Genomic DNA, 21553 nt, shown 5'->3' on the forward strand with positions numbered 1-21553 from the left:
TAGAGAAAAACCTAAGGTGCTACAGAGTCATAAAGGGAACAGGGACAAAGATCTAAGGAAAGACACATTAGGAAAGGTGACAAGCTGCTTGATCAAAGAGGAGGATCATTAAAAAGGCGAGAGAGATTGAGAGGCAAATTAGTTTAAGGAGAGTTTTCCAGATGGTTGAAGGCACGGGTGCAGGGATGGGGGATGGACAAGAGGCCAGTCTGACAAACAAAGAATTTTTGTATGGGGGCAAGTAGTGAGGCTGGAAGAGGTAACAGAGATAAGGAAGGGTAAGGCCTTGGAGAGATTTAAACACAAAGGTGAGAATTTTAAAATTGAAGTATTGGGGGTCAGAAATCCAATACAGTGGTATAAATCAGCAAAGACTGGGGTGCTGGTGAATGGGATTTGGTGTAAGTTGGCAAAGTTGGATGACTTCAAGCTTATGGAATGTGAAAGATGAGAAACCAGTGGGGGTGCATTTGAATATTCAAATCTGGACAGAACAAGGCCTGGAAGAGAGTTTCAGCAGCAGATGCACTGAGGCAGCCTCAGTGGTGGTTGTGGTGATGGTTGTGGTGGTTGTGGTGGTTGTGGTTGTGGTGGTTGTGGTTGTAGTGGTTGCAGTTGTGGTGATGGTTGTGGTGGTGGTTGTGGTTGTGGTTGTGGTTGTGGTGGTGGTGGTGGTGGTTGTGGTGGTTGTGGTTGTGCTTGTGGTGGTGGTGATGGTTGTGGTTGTGGTGGTGGTGGTGGTGGTTGTGGTTGTGGTGGTGGTTGTGGTGGTTGTGGTTGTGCTTGTGGTGGTGGTGATGGTTGTGGTGGTTGTGGTTGTAGTGGTTGTAGTTGTGGTGATGGTTGTGGTGGTGGTTGTGGTTGTGGTTGCGGTTGTGGTGGTGGTGGTGGTTGTGGTTGTGGTGGTGGTGGTGGTGGTTGTGGTTGTGGTGGTGGTTGTGGTGGTTGTGGTTGTGTTTGTGGTGGTGGTGATGGTTGTGGTGGTTGTGTTGCGGTGGTTGTGGTGGTAGTGGTGGTTGTGGTTGTGGTGGTAGTGGTGGTTGTGGTTGTGGTGGTGGTGGTGGTGGTGGTGGTTGTGGTTGTGGTAGTTGTGTTGTGTTGGTTGTGGTTGTGGTGGTGGTAGATGTGGTTGTGGTTGTGTTAGTGGTGGTTGTGGTAGTTGTGGTGGTGGTGGTTGTGGTTGCGGTGGTTGTGGTGGTAGTGGTGGTTGTGGTTGCGGTGGTTGTGGTGGTAGTGGTGGTGGTGGTTGTGGTTGCGTTGGTTGTGGTGGTAGTGGTGGTTGTGGTTGTGGTGGTGGTAGATGTGGTTGTGGTTGTGGTGGTGGTTGTGGTTGTGGTTGTGGTAGTTGTGTTGTGTTGGTTGTGGTTGTGGTGGTGGTAGATGTGGTTGTGGTTGTGGTTGTGTTAGTGGTGGTTGTGGTAGTTGTGGTTGTGGTGGTTGTGGTGGTGGTGGTGGTGGTTGTGGTTGTGGTGGTGGTGGTGGTTGTGGTGAATGTGTTGTGGTGAAAGTAGGTGTCTTAGCAATTGGAGGAAATTGTAGCTCATTCAAGAACAGAGATTGGAATATAAGTGTGACAACTCCAAGGCAGTGGAGAGGTTGAGTGAGGTGATGGTGAAATCAAGCTGGATGTTGACAGTATAAATGTGGATGGTGACCTGCTGCCAGCTGTAATGCTGTGGGAGTGAAAGAGAAGCCACTACATCATTTTCTCTGCTTACGACTGGATACATAACAGTGGAAGCAGCCGAGGGCAGGACCCATTCAGATGCTGAACGGCGGCGAGTTCTTGGAGAGGAGGGTGTGGTTAAACGTGCCGAAGGATTCAGAGAGTTTGAGGAGATGGAGGGAAAGTGCAAAAACTGAGCAGTGTAGCAGAGCAGGAAGCAGCATAGATCCAGGGAGGAATAATGAGAAATATGAACAGATTTGACGTTGAACTGAAAAAAGAGATGTGATAAGAGGAGTTCAGGGTGGATAAAAGGAATTATAAAAATGGATGGAACGAATGGGCTGCTTTATTTTTTGGTGTTGGCTTCAGTGTTCTTGCTGCACCAGACCACCAGTGCCACCATGATAGGAATGATACAGATTGGAGCGATGATCAGCCCCAGCACAATGTTTTCGGGAGGGTCAATCAGAGTTCGGTTCTCCACCATGTTGCAATCCTTAAAGTACCGAGTATGCATCAGAATTAATAAATGTTCACCAACTGCATTTGGCCAATAGGAATTGCAAAGCTCCATTACCCTTTCCGAGCAATCAGTCAGGTTACTGTAAAGGCTGAAAAAAAGAGCAGGTTAGTGCATAGTTACACAGTGATGACCCTTACCCTGAATAAACAGTAACTCTGTACAGTTACACAGTGAGAGACCCTTACCCTGAATAAACAGTGACTCTGTACAGTTACACAGTGAGTGACCCTTACCCTGAATAAACAGTGACTCTGTACAGTTACACAGTGATGACCCTTACCCTGAATAAACAGTGACTCTGTACAGTTACACAGTGAGTGATCCTTACCCTGAATAAACAGTGACTCTGTACAGTTACACAGTGAGTGATCCTTACCCTGAATAAACAGTGACTCTGTACAGTTAGACAGTGAGTGACCCTTACCCTGAATAAACAGTGACTCTGTACAGTTACACAGTGAGTGATCCTTACCCTGAATAAACAGTGACTCTGTACAGTTACACAGTGAGTGATCCTTACCCTGAATAAACAGTGACTCTGTACAGTTACACAGTGAGTGACCCTTACCCTGAATAAACAGTGACTCTGTACAGTTACACAGTGAGTGATCCTTACCCTGAATAAACAGTGACTCTGTACAGTTAGACAGTGAGTGACCCTTACCCTGAATAAACAGTGACTCTGTACAGTTACACAGTGAGTGACCCTTACCCTGAATAAACAATGACTCTGTACAGTTACACAGTGAGTGATCCTTACCCTGAATAAACAGTGACTCTGTACAGTTAGACAATGAGTGACCCTTACCCTGAATAAACAGTGACTCTGTACAGTTACACAGTGAGTGACCCTTACCCTGAATAAACAGTGACTCTGTACAGTTACACAGTGAGTGATCCTTACCCTGGATAAACAGTGACTCTGTACAGTTAGATAGTGAGTGACCCTTACCCTGAATAAACAGTGACTTTGTACAGTTAGACAGTGAGTGATCCTTACCCTGAATAAACAGTGACTCTGTACAGTTACACAGTGAGTGACTCTTACCCTGAATAAACAGTAACTCTGTACAGTTACACAGTGAGTGACCCTTACCCTGAATAAACAGTGACGCTGTACAGTTAGACAGTGAGTGACCCTTACCCTGAATAAACAGTGACTCTGTACAGTTACACAGTGAGTGACCCTTACCCTGAATAAACAGTGACGCTGTACAGTTACACAGTGAGTGACCCTTACCCTCAATAAACAGTGACTCTGCACAGTTACACAGTGAGTGACCCTTACCCTGAATAAACAGTGACTCTGTACAGTTACACAGTGAGTGACCCTTACCCTGAATAAACAGTAACTCTGTACAGTTACACAGTGAGTGATCCTTACCCTGAATAAACAGTGACTCTGTACAGTTACACAGTGAGTGACCCTTACCCTGAATAAACAGTGACGCTGTACAGTTAGACAGTGAGTGACCCTTACCCTGAATAAACAGTGACTCTGTACAGTTACACAGTGAGTGACCCTTACCCTGAATAAACAGTGACGCTGTACAGTTACACAGTGAGTGACCCTTACCCTCAATAAACAGTGACTCTGCACAGTTACACAGTGAGTGACCCTTACCCTGAATAAACAGTGACTCTGTACAGTTACACAGTGAGTGACCCTTACCCTGAATAAACAGTAACTCTGTACAGTTACACAGTGAGTGATCCTTACCCTGAATAAACAGTGACTCTGTACAGTTACACAGTGAGTGACCCTTACCCTGAATAAACAGTGACTCTGTACAGTTACACAGTGAGTGACCCTTACCCTGAATAAACAGTGACTCTGTACAGTTACACAGTGAGTGATCCTTACCCTGAATAAACAGTGACTCTGTACAGTTACACAGTGAGTGATCCTTACCCTGAATAAACAGTGACTCTGAACAGTTAGACAGTGAGTGACCCTTACCCTGAATAAACAGTGACTCTGTACAGTTACACAGTGAGTGACCCTTACCCTGAATAAACAGTGACTCTGTACAGTTACACAGTGAGTGATCCTTACCCTGAATAAACAGTGACTCTGCACAGTTAGACAGTGAGTGACCCTCACCCTGAATAAACAGTGACTCTGTACAGTTACACAGTGAGTGACCGTTACCCTGAATAAACAGTGACTCTGTACAGTTACACAGTGAGTGATCCTTACCCTGAATAAACAGTGACGCTGTACAGTTACACAGTGAGTGACCCTTACCCTGAATAAACAGTGACTCAGTACAGTTACACAGTGAGTGATCCTTACCCTGAATAAACAGTAACTCTGTACAGTTACACAGTGAGTGATCCTTACCCTGAATAAACAGTAACTCTGTACAGTTACACAGTGAGTGACCCTTACCCTGAATAAACAGTGACTCTGTACAGTTAGACAGTGAGTGACCCTTACCCTGAATAAACAGTGACTCTGTACAGTTAGACAGTGAGTGACCCTTACCCTGAATAAACAGTGATTCTGTACAGTTAGACAGTGAGTGACCCTTACCCTGAATAAACAGTGATTCTGTACAGTTACACAGTGAGTGGCCCTTACCCTGAATAAACAGTGATTCTGTACAGTTAGACAGTGAGTGACCCTTACCCTGAATAAACAGTGACTCTGTACAATTACACAGTGATTGACCCTTACCCTGAAGAAACATTGACTCTGTACAGTTAGACAGTGAGTGACCCTTACCCTGAATAAACAGTGACTCTGTACAGTTACACAGTGAGTGACCCTTACCCTGAATAAATAGTGACTCTGTACAGTTACACAGTGAGTGATCCTTACCCTGAATAAACAGTGACGCTGTACAGTTACACAGTGAGTGACCCTTACCCTGAATAAACAGTGACTCTGTACAATTACACAGTGATTGACCCTTACCCTGAAGAAACATTGACTCTGTACAGTTAGACAGTGAGTGACCCTTACCCTGAATAAACAGTGACTCTGTACAGTTACACAGTGAGTGACCCTTACCCTGAATAAACAGTGATTCTGTACAGTTAGACAGTGAGTGACCCATACCCTGAATAAACAGTGACTCTGTACAAAAACAAAAATACCTGGAAAAACTCAGCAGGTCTGACAGCATCTGCGGAGGGAAATACAGTTGACTTTTCAAGTCCGAATGACTCTTCATCAGAACTAAGGAAATCGAGAAATGAGATGAAATATAAGCTGGTAGAGAGGGGTGGGACAGGTTGAGCTGGATAGAGGGCCAATGAAAGTCGGAGGCAAAGAAGAGATTGCCAAAAATGCCATAGACAAAAGGACAAAGGGGTTTTGACAGTGGTGATATTATCTAAGGAATGTGTTAATGGGGACATTAAGGGTAGCAAGCAGGACAAGCAAGTGGCAGATGTCCCTTGTGGGGGTGGGGTGGGGAGAAGGGATCGAAATGGGCTAAAAGGTGGAGATAAAACAATAGATTGAAATAAATTAAAAAATAGGTGGGAAAAGAAAAACATATATTTTTAAAAATTATCAATTTAAAAGGGGGGATCGGAAAGGGGTGGGAATGGAAGAGAGAGTTCATGATCTGAAATTGTTGAACTCCATATTAAATCCGGAAGGCTGTAAAGTGCCCAGTCGGAAGATGAGGTGCTGTTCCTCCAGTTTGCATTAAGCTTCACTGGAACAATGCAGCAAGCCAAGGACGGACATGTGGGCATGAGAGCAGGGTGGAGTGTTGAAATGGCAAGCGACAGCGAGGCCTGGGTAATGCTTGCGGACAGACCGAAGGTGTTCTGCAAAGCGGTCACCCAGTCTGCGTTTGGTCTCTCCAATGTAGAGGAGACCGCATTGGGAGCAGCGAATGCAGTAGACTAAATTGAGGGAAGTGCAAGTGAAATGCTGCTTCACTTGAAATGAGTGTTTGGGCCCTTGGACGGTGAGGAGGGGGGAAGTAAAGGGGCAGGTGTTGCACCTTCTGTGGTTGCATGGGAAGGTACCGTGGGAGGGGGTTGAGGTGTAGGGGGTGATGGAGGAGTGGACCAGAGTGTCCCAGAGGGAACGATCCCTGTGGAAAGCCTCTGAGTGGGTGAAGGGAAGATGTTTTTGGTGGTGGCATCATGCTGGAGTTGGCGAAAATGGCGGAGGATGATCCTTTGAATGCGGAGCCTGGTGGGGTGATAAGTGAGGACAAGGGGGACCCTATCATGTTTCTGGGAGGGAGGAGAAGGCGTGAGGGCGGATGCGCAGGAGATGGGCCGGACACGGTTGAGGGCCCTGTCAACCACCATGGGTGGAAAACCTCAGTTAAGGAAGAAGGAGGACATGTCAGAGGAACTGTTTTGGAAAGTGGCACCAGCGGAACAGATGCAACGGAGGTGAAGGAACTGAGAAAATGGGATGGAGTCCTTACAGGAAGCGGGGTGTGAGGAGCTGTAGTTGAGGTAGCTGAGGGAGTCGGTAGGCTTGTAATGGATATTGGTGGACAGTCTATCACCAGAAATTGAAACTGAGAGGTCAAGGAAGGGAAGGGAAGTGTCAGTGATGGACCACGTGAAAATGATGGAGGGGTGGAGATTGGAAGCAAAATTAATACATTTTTCCAGATCCAGATGAGAGCATGAAGCAGCACCGAAGCAGTCATCGATGTACCGGAGAAAGAGTTGTGGGAGGGGGCCTGAGTAGGACTGGAACAAGGAATGTTCCACATACCCCATAAAGAGACAGGCATAGCTGGGGCCCATGTGGGTACCCATAGCCACACCTTTTATTTGGAGGAAGTGAGAGGAGTTTAAGGAGAAATTGGTTCAGTGAGAGAACAAGTTCAGCCAGACAGAGGAGAGTAGTGGTGGATGGGGATTGTTCAGGCCTCTGGTCAAGGAAGAAGCTAAAGGCCCTCAGACCATCCTGAATGGGGGATGGAGGTGTAGAGGGATTGGACGTCCATGGTGAAGAGGAAGCGGTTGGGGCCAGGGAACTGGAAATTGTTGATATGATGTAGGGCGTGAATGGAATCGCGGATGTAGGTGGGAAGAGACTGGACAAGGGGAGAGAGAATGGTGTCAAGATAGCAAGAAATGAGTTCCATGGGGCAGGAACAGGCTGACACGATCGGTCTGCCAGGACAGTCCTGTTTGTGGATTTTGGGTAGGAGGTAGAAGCGGGCCGTCTGAGGTTGGGAGATTATGAGGTTGGAAGCTGTGGGAGGAAGATCCCCAGAGGAGATGAGGTCAATGACAGTCCTGAAACAATGGCTTGATGTTCAGTGGTGGGGTCATGGTCCAGGAAGAGGTAGGAGGAAGTGTCTGCGAGTTGACGCTTAGCCTCCGCGAGGTAGAGGTCAGTGCGCCAGACAACATCAGCACCACCTTTGTCAGCAGGTTTGGACCTAAGAGAACGGAATGCGGCAAGCTTAGAAAGAGACAGGTTAGAGTTGGTGAGAGGAGCAGAGAAATTGAGACGACTGATGTCACGCCGACAGTTCTCAATGAAATGATCAAGAGCAAGTAAGAATCCAGAGGGAGGGGTCCACGTGGAGGGAGAATATTGGAGGTGGGTAAAAGGATCCATTGTACAGGGAGAGGGCTCCTGCCCAAAGAAGTGAGCCCGAAGACGAAGACGGCGGAAGAAGAGTTCAGCATCATGCCCGAAATTCATTGAGGTGAGGGCGTAAGGGTATGAAACTGAGTCCTTTGCTGAGCACTGAACATTCAGCATCAGAGAGGGGAAGGTAAGAGGGTTTGGTGAATACACGACCGGGGCTGGGATTGGAAGATGGGGTGGGGACGGAGGGATGGGCAGTGTTGGAGGGTCCTGGATGGGTGTTGGTGTCGATGAGCTGTTGCAGCTTGCGTTCCTTAGCACCCGAAAGAAAGAGACAAAGTTTCTTGTTGAGGCATCGGATGAGACAAAGAATAAAATGAAACTGGGGGCACGCGCAGCTTAGAAATAGGGTACGGCGGTGCTGCTGGAGGGAGAGGTCGAGTGTGTTCATATGACAGCGCATGGCACTGAGTGTGGATCTCAGGATGCGATGAGAACAGCAGTCCGAGGAGCGTTGTATGTCCTGGAGATACCTATAATCCTGAGTGGGCTCGAAACATGAGGAATGAAACTTCAGTTGGAATCCACGTGGGGTAAGTCGGAGACGGAGACAGTCACTAAGAAATGAAATATGTCTGTAAAAGCGAGTTTTAGTAAACACCTTGTTAAACCCAGAAGAGAAAAGGAAAGTAATGAAGGTGAACAAGGCAAAAGAGACAGGCGGAAATCCTGTCAGGGAGAAGACCAATACTTCTTTAAGGTAGACATCCCTCGGCGTGACATCAGTCATCTCAATTTCTCTGCTCCTGTCACCAACTCTAACCTGTCTCTTTCTGAACTTGCCGCACTCCATTCTCTCAGGTCCAACCCTGTCTTTATCAAACCCGCTGACAAGGGTGGTGCTGTTGTTGTCTGGCGCACTGACATCTACCTCGCGGAGGCTGAGCGTTAACTCGCAGACACTTCCTCCTACCTCTCCCTGGACCATGACCCCACCACTGAACATCAAGCCATTGTTTCCAGGACTGTCACTGACCTCATCTCTTCTGGAGATCTTCCTCCCACAGTTTCCAATATCATAGTCTCCCAATCTCGGACGGCCCGCTTCTACCTCCTACCTAAAATCCACAAACAGGACTGTCACAGTAGACCGATCGTGTCAGCCTGTTCCTGCCCCACGGAACTCATTTCTTGTTATCTTGACTCCATTCTCTCTCCCCTTGTCCAGTCCCTTCCCACCTACATCTGTGATTCCTCTGACACTCTACATCATATCAACAATTTCCAGTTCCCTGGCCCCAACCGCTTCCTCTTCACCATGGACGTCCAATCCCGCTACACCTCCATCCCCCATCAGGATGGTCTGAGGGCCCTTATCTTCTTCCTCGAACAGAGGCCTGAACAATCCCCATCCACCACTACTCTCCTCCGTCTGGCTGAACTTGTTCTCTCACCGAACAATTTCTCCTTAAACTCCTCTCACTTCCTCCAAATAAAAGGTGTGGCTATGGGTACCCGCATGGGCCCCAGCTATGCCTGTCTCTTTATGGGGTATGTGGAACATTCCTTGTTCCAGTCCTACTCAGGCCCCCTCCCACAACTCTTTCTCCGGTACAACGATGACTGCTTCGGTGCTGCTTCATGCTCTCGTCTGGATCTGGAAAAATGTATTAATTTTGCTTCCAATTTCCACCCCTCCATCATTTTCACGTGGTCCATCACTGACACTTCCCTTCCCTTCCTTGACCTCTCAGTTTCAATTTCTGGTGATAGACTGTCCACCAATATTCATTTCAAGACCACCAACTCCCACAGCTACCTCAACTACAGCTCCTCACATCCCGCTTCCTGTAAGGACTCCATCCCATTCTCTAAGTTCCTTCGTCTCCATCGCATCTGTTCTGATGATGCCATTTTCCAAAACTCTGACATGTCCTCCTTCTTCCTTAACTGAGGTTTTCCACCCATGGTGGTTGACAGGGCCCTCAACTGTGTCTGGCCCAACTCCCGCGCATCCGCCCTCACACCTTCCTCTCCCTCCCAGAAACATGATAGAGTCTCCCTTGTCCTCACTTATCACCCCACCAGCCTCTGTGTGCAAAGGATCATCCTCTGCCATTTACGCCAACTCCAGCATGATGCCACCACCAAACACATCTTCCCTTCACCCCCTCGGCGGCTTTCCGCAGGGATCGTTCCCTCCGGGACACCCTGGTCCACTCCTCCATTACCCCCTACATCTCAACCACCTCCCATGGCACCTTCTCATGCAACCACAGAAGGTGCAAAACCTGCCCCTTTACTTCCCCCCTCCTCACCGTCCAAGGGCCCAAACACTCATTTCTAGTGAAGCAGCACTTCCCTCAATTTAGTCTACTGCATTCGCTGCTCCCAATGCGGTTTCCTCAACTTTGGAGAGACCAAATGCAGACTGGGTGACCGCTTTGCAGAACACCTTCGGTCTGTCCGCAAGCATGACCCAGACCTCCCTGTCGCTTGCCATTTCAACACTCCACCCTGCTCTCATGCCCACATGTCTGTCCTTGGCCTGCTGCATTGTTCCAGTGAAGCTCAACGCAAACTGGAGGAACAGCACCTCATCTTCCGACTAGGCACTCTACAGCCGTCTGGACTATATATGGAGTTCAACAATTTCAGATCATGAAATTTCACCTCCATTCCCAACCCCTTTCCGATCCCCCTTTTTCCAATAATTTATAATTTTAAAAAATATATATTTTACTTTTCACACCTATTTTTAAATTTATTTCAATCTATTGTTTTATCTCCACCTTTTAGCCCATTTTGATCCCTTCTCCCCACCCCACCCCCACAAGGGACATCTGCCATTAGCTTGTCCTGCTTGCTACCCTTAATGTCCCCATTAGCACATTCCTTAGATAATATCACCACCGTCAACACCCCTTTGTCCTTTTGTCTATGGCATCTTTGGCAATCTCTTCTTTGCCTCCGCCTATCACTGGCCCTCTATCCAGCTCCACCTGTCCCAGCCCCCTCTACCAGCTTGTATTTCATCTCATTTCTCGATTTCCTTAGTTCTGATGAAGAGTCATTCGGACTCGAAACATCAACTGTATTTCCCTCCGCAGATGCTGTCAGCCCTGCCGAGTTTTTCCAGGTATTTTTGTTTTTGTTTCAGATTTCCAGCATCCGCAGAATTTTGCTTTTATCTTAGTGCCTCTGTACAGTTAGACAGTGTGTGACACTTAGCCTGCTGAATGAACAGTGACTCTGTCCAGTTGGTCAGTGAGTGACCCTTACCCTGAATAAACAATGACTCTGTACAGTTGGGCAGTGAGTGAACCTTACCCTGAATAAACAATGACTCTGTACAGTTACACAGTGATTGACCCTTACCCTGAATAAACAGTGACTCTGTACAGTTACACAGTGAGTGACCCTTACCCTGAATAAACAGTGATTCTGTACATTTACACAGTGAGTGACCCTTACCCTGAATAAACAGTGACTCTGTACAGTTAGACAGTGAGTGACCCTTACCCTGAATAAACAGTGACTCTGTACAGTTAGACAGTGAGTGACCCTTAAACTGAATAAACAGTGACTCTGTACAGTTACACAGTGAGTGACCCTTACCCTGAATAAACAGTAACTCTGTACAGTTACATAGTGAATGATCTTTACCCTGAATGAACAGTGTCTCTGTACAGTTGGGCAGTGAGTGACCTTAACCCTGAATAAACAATGACTCTGTACAGTTACATAGTGATTGACCCTTACCCTGAATAAACAGTGATTCTGTACAGTTACACAGTGAGTGACCCTTACCCTGAATAAACAGTAACTCTGTACAGTTACATAGTGAGTGATCTTTACCCTGAATAAACAGACTCTGTACAGTTAGACAATGAGTGACCCTTACCCTGATTAAACAGTGATTCTGTACAGTTAGACAGTGAGTGATCCTTACCCTGAATAAACAGTGACTCTGTACAGTTACAAAGTGAGTGACCCTTACCCTGAATAAACAGTAACTCTGTACAGTTACACAGTGAGTGACACTTACCCTGAATAAACAGTAACTCTGTACAGTTACACAGTGAGTGACCCTTACCCTGAATAAACAGTAACTCTGTACAGTTACATAGTGAATGATCTTTACCCTGAATGAACAGTGACTCTGTACAGTTGGGCAGTGAGTGACCCTTACCCTGAATAAACAATGACTCTGTACAGTTACATAGTGATTGACCCTTACCCTGAATAAACAGTGATTCTGTACAGTTAGACAGTGAGTGACCCTTACCCTGAATAAACAGTGACTCTGTACAGTTACACAGTGAGTGACCCTTACCCTGAATAAACAGTGACTCTGTACAGTTACACAGTGAGTGACCCTTACCCTGAATAAACAGTGACTCTGTACAGTTACACAGTGAGTGACCCTTACCCTGAATAAACAGTAACTCTGTACAGTTACACAGTGAGTGACCATTACCCTGAATAAACAGTAACTCTGTACAGTTACACAGTGAGTGACCCTTACCCTGAATAAACAGTAACTCTGTACAGTTACATAGTGAATGATCTTTACCCTGAATGAACAGTGACTCTGTACAGTTGGGCAGTGAGTGACCCTTACCCTGAATAAACAATGACTCTGTACAGTTACATAGTGATTGACCCTTACCCTGAATAAACAGTGATTCTGTACAGTTACACAGTGAGTGACCCTTACCCTGAATAAACAGTGACTCTGTACAGTTACACAGTGAGTAATCTTTACCCTGAATAAACAGACTCCGTACAGTTAGACAGTGAGTGACCCTTACCCTGATTAAACAGTGATTCTGTACAGTTAGACAGTGAATGACCCTTACCCTGAATAAACAGTGACTCTGTACAGTTACACAGTGAGTGACCCTTACCCTGAATAAACAGTGACTCTGTACAGTTACACAGTGAGTGACCCTTACCCTGAATAAACAGTAACTCTGTACAGTTACACAGTGAGTGACCCTTACCCTGAATAAACAGTAACTCTGTACAGTTACACAGTGAGTGACCCTTACCCTGAATAAACAGTAACTCTGTACAGTTACAAAGTGAGTGACCCTTACGCTGAATAAACAGTAACTCTGTACAGTTACATAGTGAGTGATCTTTACCCTGAATAAACAGACTCTGTACAGTTAGACAGTGAGTGACCCTTACCCTGAATAAACAGTGACTCTGTACAGTTAGACAGTGAGTGACCCTTACCCTGAATAAACAGTAACTCTGTACAGTTACACAGTGAGTGACCCTTACCCTGAATAAACAGTGACTCTGTACAGTTACACAATGAGTGACCCTTACCCTGAATAAACAGTAACTCTGTGCATTTACATAGTGAGTGACCCTTACCCTGAATAAACAGTAACTCTGTACAGTTACACAGTGACTGACCCTCACCCTGAATAAACAGTAACTCTGTACAGTTACACAGTGAGTGACCCTTACCCTGAATAAACAGTGATTCTGTACAGTTAGACAGTGAGTGACCCTTACCCTGAATAAACAGTGACTCTGTACAGTTACACAGTGAGTGACCCTTACCCTGAATAAACAGTGACTCTGTACAGTTACACAGTGAGTGACCCTTACCCTGAATAAACAGTAACTCTGTACAGTTAGACAGTGATTGACCCTTACCCTGAATAAACAGTGACTCTGTACAGTTAGACAGTGATTGACCCTTACCCTGAATAAACATTGACTCTGTACAGTTAGACAGTGAGTGACCCTTACCCTGAATAAACAGTAACTCTGTACAGTTACACAGTGAGTGACCCTTACCCTGAATAAACAGTAACTCTGTACAGTTACACAGTGATTGACCCTTACCCTGAATAAACAGTAACTCTGTACAGTTACATAGTGAATGATCTTTACCCTGAATGAACAGTGACTCTGTACAGTTGGGCAGTGAGTGACCCTTACCCTGAATAAACAATGACTCTGTACAGTTACATAGTGATTGACCCTTACCCTGAATAAACAGTGATTCTGTACAGTTACACAGTGAGTGACCCTTACCATGAATAAACAGTGACTCTGTACAGTTACACAGTGAGTGACCCTTACCCTGAATAAACAGTGACTCTGTACAGTTACACAGTGAGTGACCCTTACCCTGAATAAACAGTAACTCTGTACAGTTACACAGTGAGTGACACTTACCCTGAATGAACAGTAACTCTGTACAGTTACACAGTGAGTGACCCTTACCCTGAATAAACAGTAACTCTGTACAGTTACATAGTGAATGATCTTTACCCTGAATGAACAGTGACTCTGTACAGTTGGGCAGTGATTGACCCTTACCCTGAATAAACAATGACTCTGTACAGTTACATAGTGATTGACCCTTACCCTGAATAAACAGTGATTCTGTACAGTTACACAGTGAGTGACCCTTACCCTGAATAAACAGTAACTCTGTACAGTTACACAGTGAGTGATCTTTACCCTGAATAAACAGACTCCGTACAGTTAGACAGTGAGTGACCCTTACCCTGATTAAACAGTGACTCTGTACAGTTATACAGTGAATGATCCTTACCCTGAATAAACAGTGACTCTGTACAGTTACACAGTGAGTGACCCTTACCCTGAATAAACAGTGACTCTGTACAGTTACACAGTGAGTGACCCTTACCCTGAATAAACAGTAACTCTGTACAGTTACACAGTGAGTGACCCTTACCCTGAATAAACAGTAACTCTGTACAGTTAGACAGTGAGTGCCCCTTACCCTGAATAAACAGTAACTCTGTACAGTTACATAGTGAGTGATCTTTACCCTGAATAAACAGACTCTGTACAGTTACACAGTGAGTGACCCTTACCCTGAATAAACAGTGATTCTGTACAGTTAGACAGTGAGTGACCCTTACCCTGAATAAACAGTGACTCTGTACAGTTAGACAGTGAGTGACCCTTACCCTGAATAAACAGTAACTCTGTACAGTTACACAGTGAGTGACCCTTACCCTGAATAAACAGTGACTCTGTACAGTTACACAATGAGTGACCCTTACCCTGAATAAACAGTAACTCTGTGCAGTTACACAGTGAGTGACCCTTACCCTGAATAAACAGTAACTCTGTACAGTTACACAGTGAGTGACCCTTACCCTGAATAAACAGTAACTCTGTACAGTTACACAGTGAGTGACCCTTACCCTGAATAAACAGTAACTCTGTACAGTTACACAGTGAGTGACCCTTACCCTGAATAAACAGTGACTCTGTACAGTTACACAATGAGTGACCCTTACCCTGAATAAACAGTAACTCTGTGCAGTTACACAGTGAGTGACCCTTACCCTGAATAAACAGTAACTCTGTACAGTTACACAGTGAGTGACCCTTACCCTGAATAAACAGTAACTCTGTACAGTTACACAGTGAGTGACCCTTACCCTGATTAAACAGTGACTCTGTGCAGTTACACAGTGAGTGACCCTTACCCTGAATAAACAGTGATTCTGTACAGTTAGACAGTGAGTGACCCTTACCCTGAATAAACAGTGACTCTGTACAGTTACACAGTGAGTGACCCTTACCCTGAATAAACAGTGATGCTGTACAGTTACACAGTGAGTGACCCTTACCCTGAATAAACAGTGACTCTGTACAGTTACACAGTGAGTGACCCTAACCATGAATAAACATTGGGGGGAATTTCTGTGCCCACTGCTGTCGGACGTGATCGATGGCGTGAGAGGATGTTATTGCGCAATTGGTTTTCTGGCGGTGGGAAACCAGTTTGCGATTGTCTGCTCAGCCTGCCAACGGCCAACTATATTTCCCAGTATTGGGTGTCAGGAACCTCCCATACACACTCCCCACATTCCTGTAATTGGCCTCGCTGACCACCTCCTTCCCACTCCCAGGGACTCTGTCTGCCTCTATGCCCCCCACCAACCACCTTTGCCCTCCCTTCTACCGGTACCGATGCACCCTCACCTTCCCACCCTCACCTTCCCACCCTCACCTTCCCACCCTCACCTTCCCACCCTCACCTTCCCACCCCAATGCCTCACTCTGCCCTCGTCACACTCAGCATTCCACACCCACCTTGAGTTCACTCCCCAGGCGACAGCTACTGACTCCATAGGCCTGTCCCTTGTACTTTCACCTCAACATTCCACTCCCCCTTACTCCCTCCTCTGCCTTTACTCCTTCCTCCGCCCTTGCTCACTCCTCCACCCTTATATCCTCCTTACCCCAGACATCTTCCCCCCTCCTCCTCCTGGACACCTCCCCCACTCTCTGAACTCCCTCTTTCCCTTAGACACCTCCGCCCCTCCGAACTCCCTCCTCCCTCCACAGACACCATTTCCCCATCCTCCCCACGTAACTCCCCCCCCCCCCATACACCCCCTGAACCAGAAATCTGTCCTGCCGCCAGATACCATCCCCCCTCTGGGCTCCCTCCCTTACACCTACCTCCCCACTTGCAACATTCTGCCATCTTACACCCCCGCCCCAGTAATCCTGCATCTCTTTGGGGATCCTCCTTCCCACCCCCAAACCACCCCCTCATCTTCATTCCCGACACCTTCGACACCCCCTCTCTGAACCTCTCCCCCTTCGTCCCTCCCCCTCAACCTCACCCTCCCCCTCCCTTCACCAACATCTTTGTCCCGCCGCTTCCAGCCTTGCCCCCGGTAGACCTTCCTTCTCCCACTCACACCTCGACCTTCCTCCCCACTGCTTCCTGTCGCTGACCTTCGTGTGGTGAAACCTGGGAAGTTCGGAAGCCTCAGCAAAGTTGAAGCTGCTGCATGGCAGAGCCAAGTCCATGAGGATCTGCCCAGCGAGCGATGTGCCTGTTCCTCCATGGCCCAGGAGCTGTCGGGCTCCAGCATCTCCTGCTCCTCAGACACCCGCGATCTGAACAAGGCCCTAACGGTAAGTCCCGGCTTCTGCACATCACACGTGTCCAGACATGTTCTGGTCCAGACAAGTTTCCCTGCTGATGTAACGGTAAATGGGGCATGGGGGGGGATGGTGAGGGGTGTTGGGGGGGGGTGCAATTCCAGTCGGGCCTAACTTTGCATCCCATTAGCTGGATACAAATCAGATTCACACCGGCCTCTAGCAGGATTCACAATGGCGGACGTGTCATCGCAAGTTCCCGCTGTGATTTCGTGCCAGGGTGAAACCGATTCCTGCCTCTCCTACCGAATTCTCCACCCACCCCACCGCACCACGCCTTCCCCTCCACCCACCATGACACCCACCGCCAATGTGAGAGGACGATTCTGGTCAGTGACTCCATCTGATGGGGCCAATGAAGCTGAATGGATAGATGGTAGTTTCATATAATCGAGCTTTATTTTCCAAATCACCCACCTGGCTATGACCGTCCAGTTACACCACTGCTGGTAGCCAATACTCTGAATCTGTTCTTCAAATCTTGCACCGCAGATTGTATAAGCTATGTCGAACAAATCAATGTGGAACAAAGCTCCTGTGTCGTTGCCTATTAATTGAATAATTGGTTAGGCATTATAATCATTGGCACAGTGACCGCTGAAACAATAGGACAATTTCCAGCAGAAAATCTTGTCAACTGAGAGGGAGGATCATAACCGAGGGGAGGAATAAATGAGAGGAGGGAAAATAACCGAGGAGGGGGGAATAACCGAGGGTCATGGAATAACTGACAGAGAGGGGAAAATAACTGAAAGGGAGGAATATAACCAAAGAGGGTATGTAACCGAGAGAGGGAATATAGCTGAGAGGAGGGAATATAACTGAGGGGGGGGAATATAACTGAGGGGGGGAATATAACTGAGAGGGGGGAATATAGCTGAGAGGGGGAAAATAACTGAGAGGGGGGAATATAGCTGAGAGGGGGGAATATAACCGAGAGGGAGGAATGTAACCGAGAAGGGGTAAATAACCAAGCAGGGGAATATAACAAAGACGAGGGTTAAAAGGGAGACTCCTTATTCTTAAACTTGACAGTTTAAGAATAGTCACCCCTACAATAGGAAACATCTTCCCAGTATCCACCCTATCCAGTCCCCTCAGGATCTTATATGTTTCAATAAGTTCACCTCTCATTCTTTTAAACTCCAGTGGGTATCAACCCAACCTGCTCAACCTTTCTTCATAGGATAAGCCTTTCATCCCAGGAATGAGTTGAGTGAACCTTCTCTGAACTGTTTCTAACATAATTATATATATTTTTTCAAATAAGGAGACCAAAACTGCACAGTGTATTCCAGATGTGGTCTCACCAATGGCCTGTACAGATGCAGTAAAACTTCCCCACTTTAATATGCCAATCCCCTTTCAACAAACACCAACATCCCACTTGCCTTCCTAATCACTTATTGAACCTGCATATCAACTTTTTGTGATCGTGTACCCGGACACCCAGATCCCTCTGTACCTCAGAGTTCTGCAATCTCTCTCCATTTAAATAATTTGCTGCTTTTCTATACTTCCTGCCAAAATGGACAAGTTCACATTTTCCCACATTAAACTCCTTCTGCCAGATTTTTGTCCACTCCTTTAACCTGTCTACATTCCTTTGCAGGCTCTTTACCTCCTCTTAACAACTTACTTTCCTACCTAGCTTTGTGTCATCAGCAAATTGAGCTACCATATGTTTGGTCCCTTCATCCAAGTCATTGATATAGATTGTAAATAGTTGAGGCCCCAGCACTGATCCCTGTGGCACTCCACTAGTTACAGCTTGCCAATCCTAAAAATACTCATTTATCCCTACACCCTGCTTCCTGTTAGATAACCAATCCTTTATCCATGCTAATATGTTACACCCTATACCATGTGCTCTTGTGTGATGCCTTATCAAATGCCTTTTGGAAATCCAGGTATAAGACATCTACAGGTTCCCCTTTATCCACCTTGCCTAATGCTTCCTCAAATAACTCTAATATATTAATTACACATGATTTTCCTTTCATAAAGCCATGTTGAGTCTGCCTGATCCCATTATGATTTTCTAAGTACCCAGCTATAACCTTCTTAATAATAGATTCTAGCTATTTCCCTGTGACATGGGTTAGACTGAGGTGAAAACCCCTATTTCTATCCAAAAGAGAATATAGGACCTCAAATGACATTTTAGGTTGTGTGAGAAGTGGATTTTTTTATATTTTGGGGGACTATTGTGTTATTCTTTGGAAAGGTCTATGGGTTTGAAAAAGTTCAAAGGCTGCTTGGTCTTTTCGCCTGCCCACCAACCATAAGGTTGGACGTGCAGTGAAAAATAACATTTAATCGGGACTTTAATGGCCTTAATAGGCCTGTAATTGTTGGTGGGTACGCTGCCAACTCTCGCACCAACCAAAATATGGTGCAAGTGTGAGATGATGTCGGGATGCTCGTCCGATGTCATCACCCGCCATTTTACGCTCGTTCGGGTCAGGCGCACGTGTGCCCGCTTGACGAGGTAATAGTCTGGCCTCTGAGAGTGTGTGTGTGTGATTTAATTCAGCTGGACAGTGATTAATCAGAGATATGTTGTCTGGGGAGGTTGAAACATGAAAAGGATAGAGGTATTAGGTTTGAGGTACAAGTTAATAGGTCAGATATAACATTTGTATTTTTAGATAATTTGAGAGTTTGTTTGAATATCAAAGGGGAGTCAGCGGTAACAAGAAACATATTTGCATCTTGCAGGAGTTCCATGGGTAAATGGAAGGGGATATTGTATTTTATTGACCCGAAAGTGAAGACAAAATAGAGACATAAATATTTTATATTTGGAAGGATTTGAGTTTCAATGAAGTATGAGAACAATGGAACCTGAAATGAAAGGGGTAAAAGGTATTTTGGAGTTGCTGTTTGTGCTGTTGAGCTGAAGGTGCTGGAGCTGGGAGAGGATGCAGTTTGAATCAATCATCCAGTCAAGCTAGAAAAACCTTGGGCTGCAAAAAGCAGTTTTATTTTGAAGTTTGGATTTTCACAGCAGAGTGGAAGAGAGTTACAGGTCAAGTGGTATGGATTTATTGCAGCTACAGCAGTTTGCCTTGGGTAATATTATTGGATTTCTTATAGTTAAAAATCAATAAGGGAGTGTTGCCTGGAAGGCATTTTACTTGTGGGTCTGACCAAGTGGAGAGTCTTTCTGGGGGAATGTTTGTAAGACTAACCTTAATTTTCCAACTGTAACCTTGAGTGCTTAAGTTTTCTTGTATTCTTGTTAATAGAACTTTTACTTTTATTTTTTAAAATCCCAAAAGTGTTACTGGACCTCTTATTGGTGGGATCAGTACCTCTTCTTGTTTTCAGAATACAAAATAAAAGAGTATGGTCTGTAAGCCAAGTTTCCCTCTGGGATTTGGTTTGCACAGCAATTAACATCAGCTGTGCTCTTAACAAAAGTCAAAGTAAGCATTGTTCCCCTGACTACTTCCATGGGCAATGGATTATGTAACTCATTGGATTTTGTTGGACTGTGTAACAGTTCCCGGTTTATGCAGATACAGGGAGGGTTTTATTCTGAAGGAAGGTGCCACACTCACCCTCTGGATTGTTGAAATTGGGTGTGAGAGTTTCTTGCTCTGTATATGCCATTGTGGATTCAGGCTTTGATACAGGATTAGGATGGAATCCTGGTGCTATTGTGGAGCCTAGATCCATGGTTGCATTAAATTGGTACAGGTTAGTATTGTTGGTCATGAATTCAGCGAGACCTGAGAAAACAAGGAAATATGTCACTTTTAGATATTAAGTAATAATATTTAAATTGATAATTAAACAGTAAAAGTCAAAAATACTGTCACAATTCATCATATTAAATACAAAACATTGCTTCATTTTCATTAGTGAGAACAAAACTGGAATGACAGTAACTTGGAATAAAAGGCAAGGATGGACAAAGGCATATTGGCACGAGAAAGGGGCACCCCGTGGGCAGAGAGATCAAGAGTAATGATGGAGCAGAGGGATTCACAGAAGGACTTAGTCATAGAACATGATTGAGCAAAAGAGTTTGGCCCCGTAATTAGATGGGAAGCGGTTTTGGAGTGAGGCTTGGTTCTAGTTGGGAAAACTGGAAATACGGGTTTGCTTGAACACCGTGAAGTTTTAACTCCAGGGCATATTTGATATTTTTCCTCAGATTCCTGGCTATGTCATGAGCAGGTTTGCTGCTGAGGTGGGGACTTGGGAGGGAGGGATCACGAGGTCTGGGCAGGATGGGTGGAATATGGTTGGAAGGGATAGGCGATCTTGGGGTTAGGGGAAGATGACAGATCACGGGGAGGCCAGTGATGGTGGACGCTGGGGGAGATCTGGGGGCACAGGTCCTGAAGGTGGCAGTTTACAGGGCGAAAGAGCTGGGTTCCTGTTCACCATCAGCTCTGGAAAGGAGTTTATTTGGTGGATCCAGTCCTGTCTGTTTATACCTGTCCAGTGTCTCATGGCTAGGAAACCCTCCCAGTGGGAGTGAAAACTCTAAACCATGTCCAAGTGAAGGCTCAGTACCTCCTTAAAGAATTTCACTGACCGACCCTCCTCTTGACAGCAGATTGGCCACCCAGTCTTCACCTATTTCATGAGGCAGGCTGGACTTCTGTTTGAAATTTTTAACATCTTAATTTTCCAACCAACCCAAAACCGGCCATTTTTATGGGTTAAAATAACCTGAAATGAATCAGAGGGCTTCTGAAAGTAATTGTGGGATAGAGTAGGGGTCTCAGAGAGTGACTGTTGGAGAGAGGGGGTCTCAGAGAGTGACTGCGGGACAGAGGGGGTCTCAGAGAGTGACTGTGGGACAGAGCAGGGAATTGTGGGGCGCTCTTGGAGAGACTGT

General features: G+C 46.0%; 1 protein-coding gene across 1 annotated transcript in view; it reads right to left on the reverse strand.

The window, feature by feature from the left end:
• Positions 1–1376: 1376 nt before the first annotated feature.
• ramp2 (receptor (G protein-coupled) activity modifying protein 2) overlaps positions 1377–21553 on the reverse strand; it is a 30422-nt gene continuing 10245 nt past the window's right edge. Inside the window, exons 2-4 of the mRNA XM_041173585.1 lie at positions 20262–20432; positions 17113–17242; positions 1377–2280 (exon numbers count right to left, since the gene is read on the reverse strand). Of these exons, the coding sequence (XP_041029519.1) occupies positions 2016–2280; positions 17113–17242; positions 20262–20432 (566 nt within the window). The 3' untranslated portion in view covers positions 1377–2015. The remainder of the gene's footprint in view (positions 2281–17112; positions 17243–20261; positions 20433–21553) is intronic.

Source organism: Carcharodon carcharias, chromosome 23, assembly GCF_017639515.1.
Source record: "Carcharodon carcharias isolate sCarCar2 chromosome 23, sCarCar2.pri, whole genome shotgun sequence".
In the NCBI taxonomy this organism is placed as follows: domain Eukaryota; kingdom Metazoa; phylum Chordata; class Chondrichthyes; order Lamniformes; family Lamnidae; genus Carcharodon; species Carcharodon carcharias.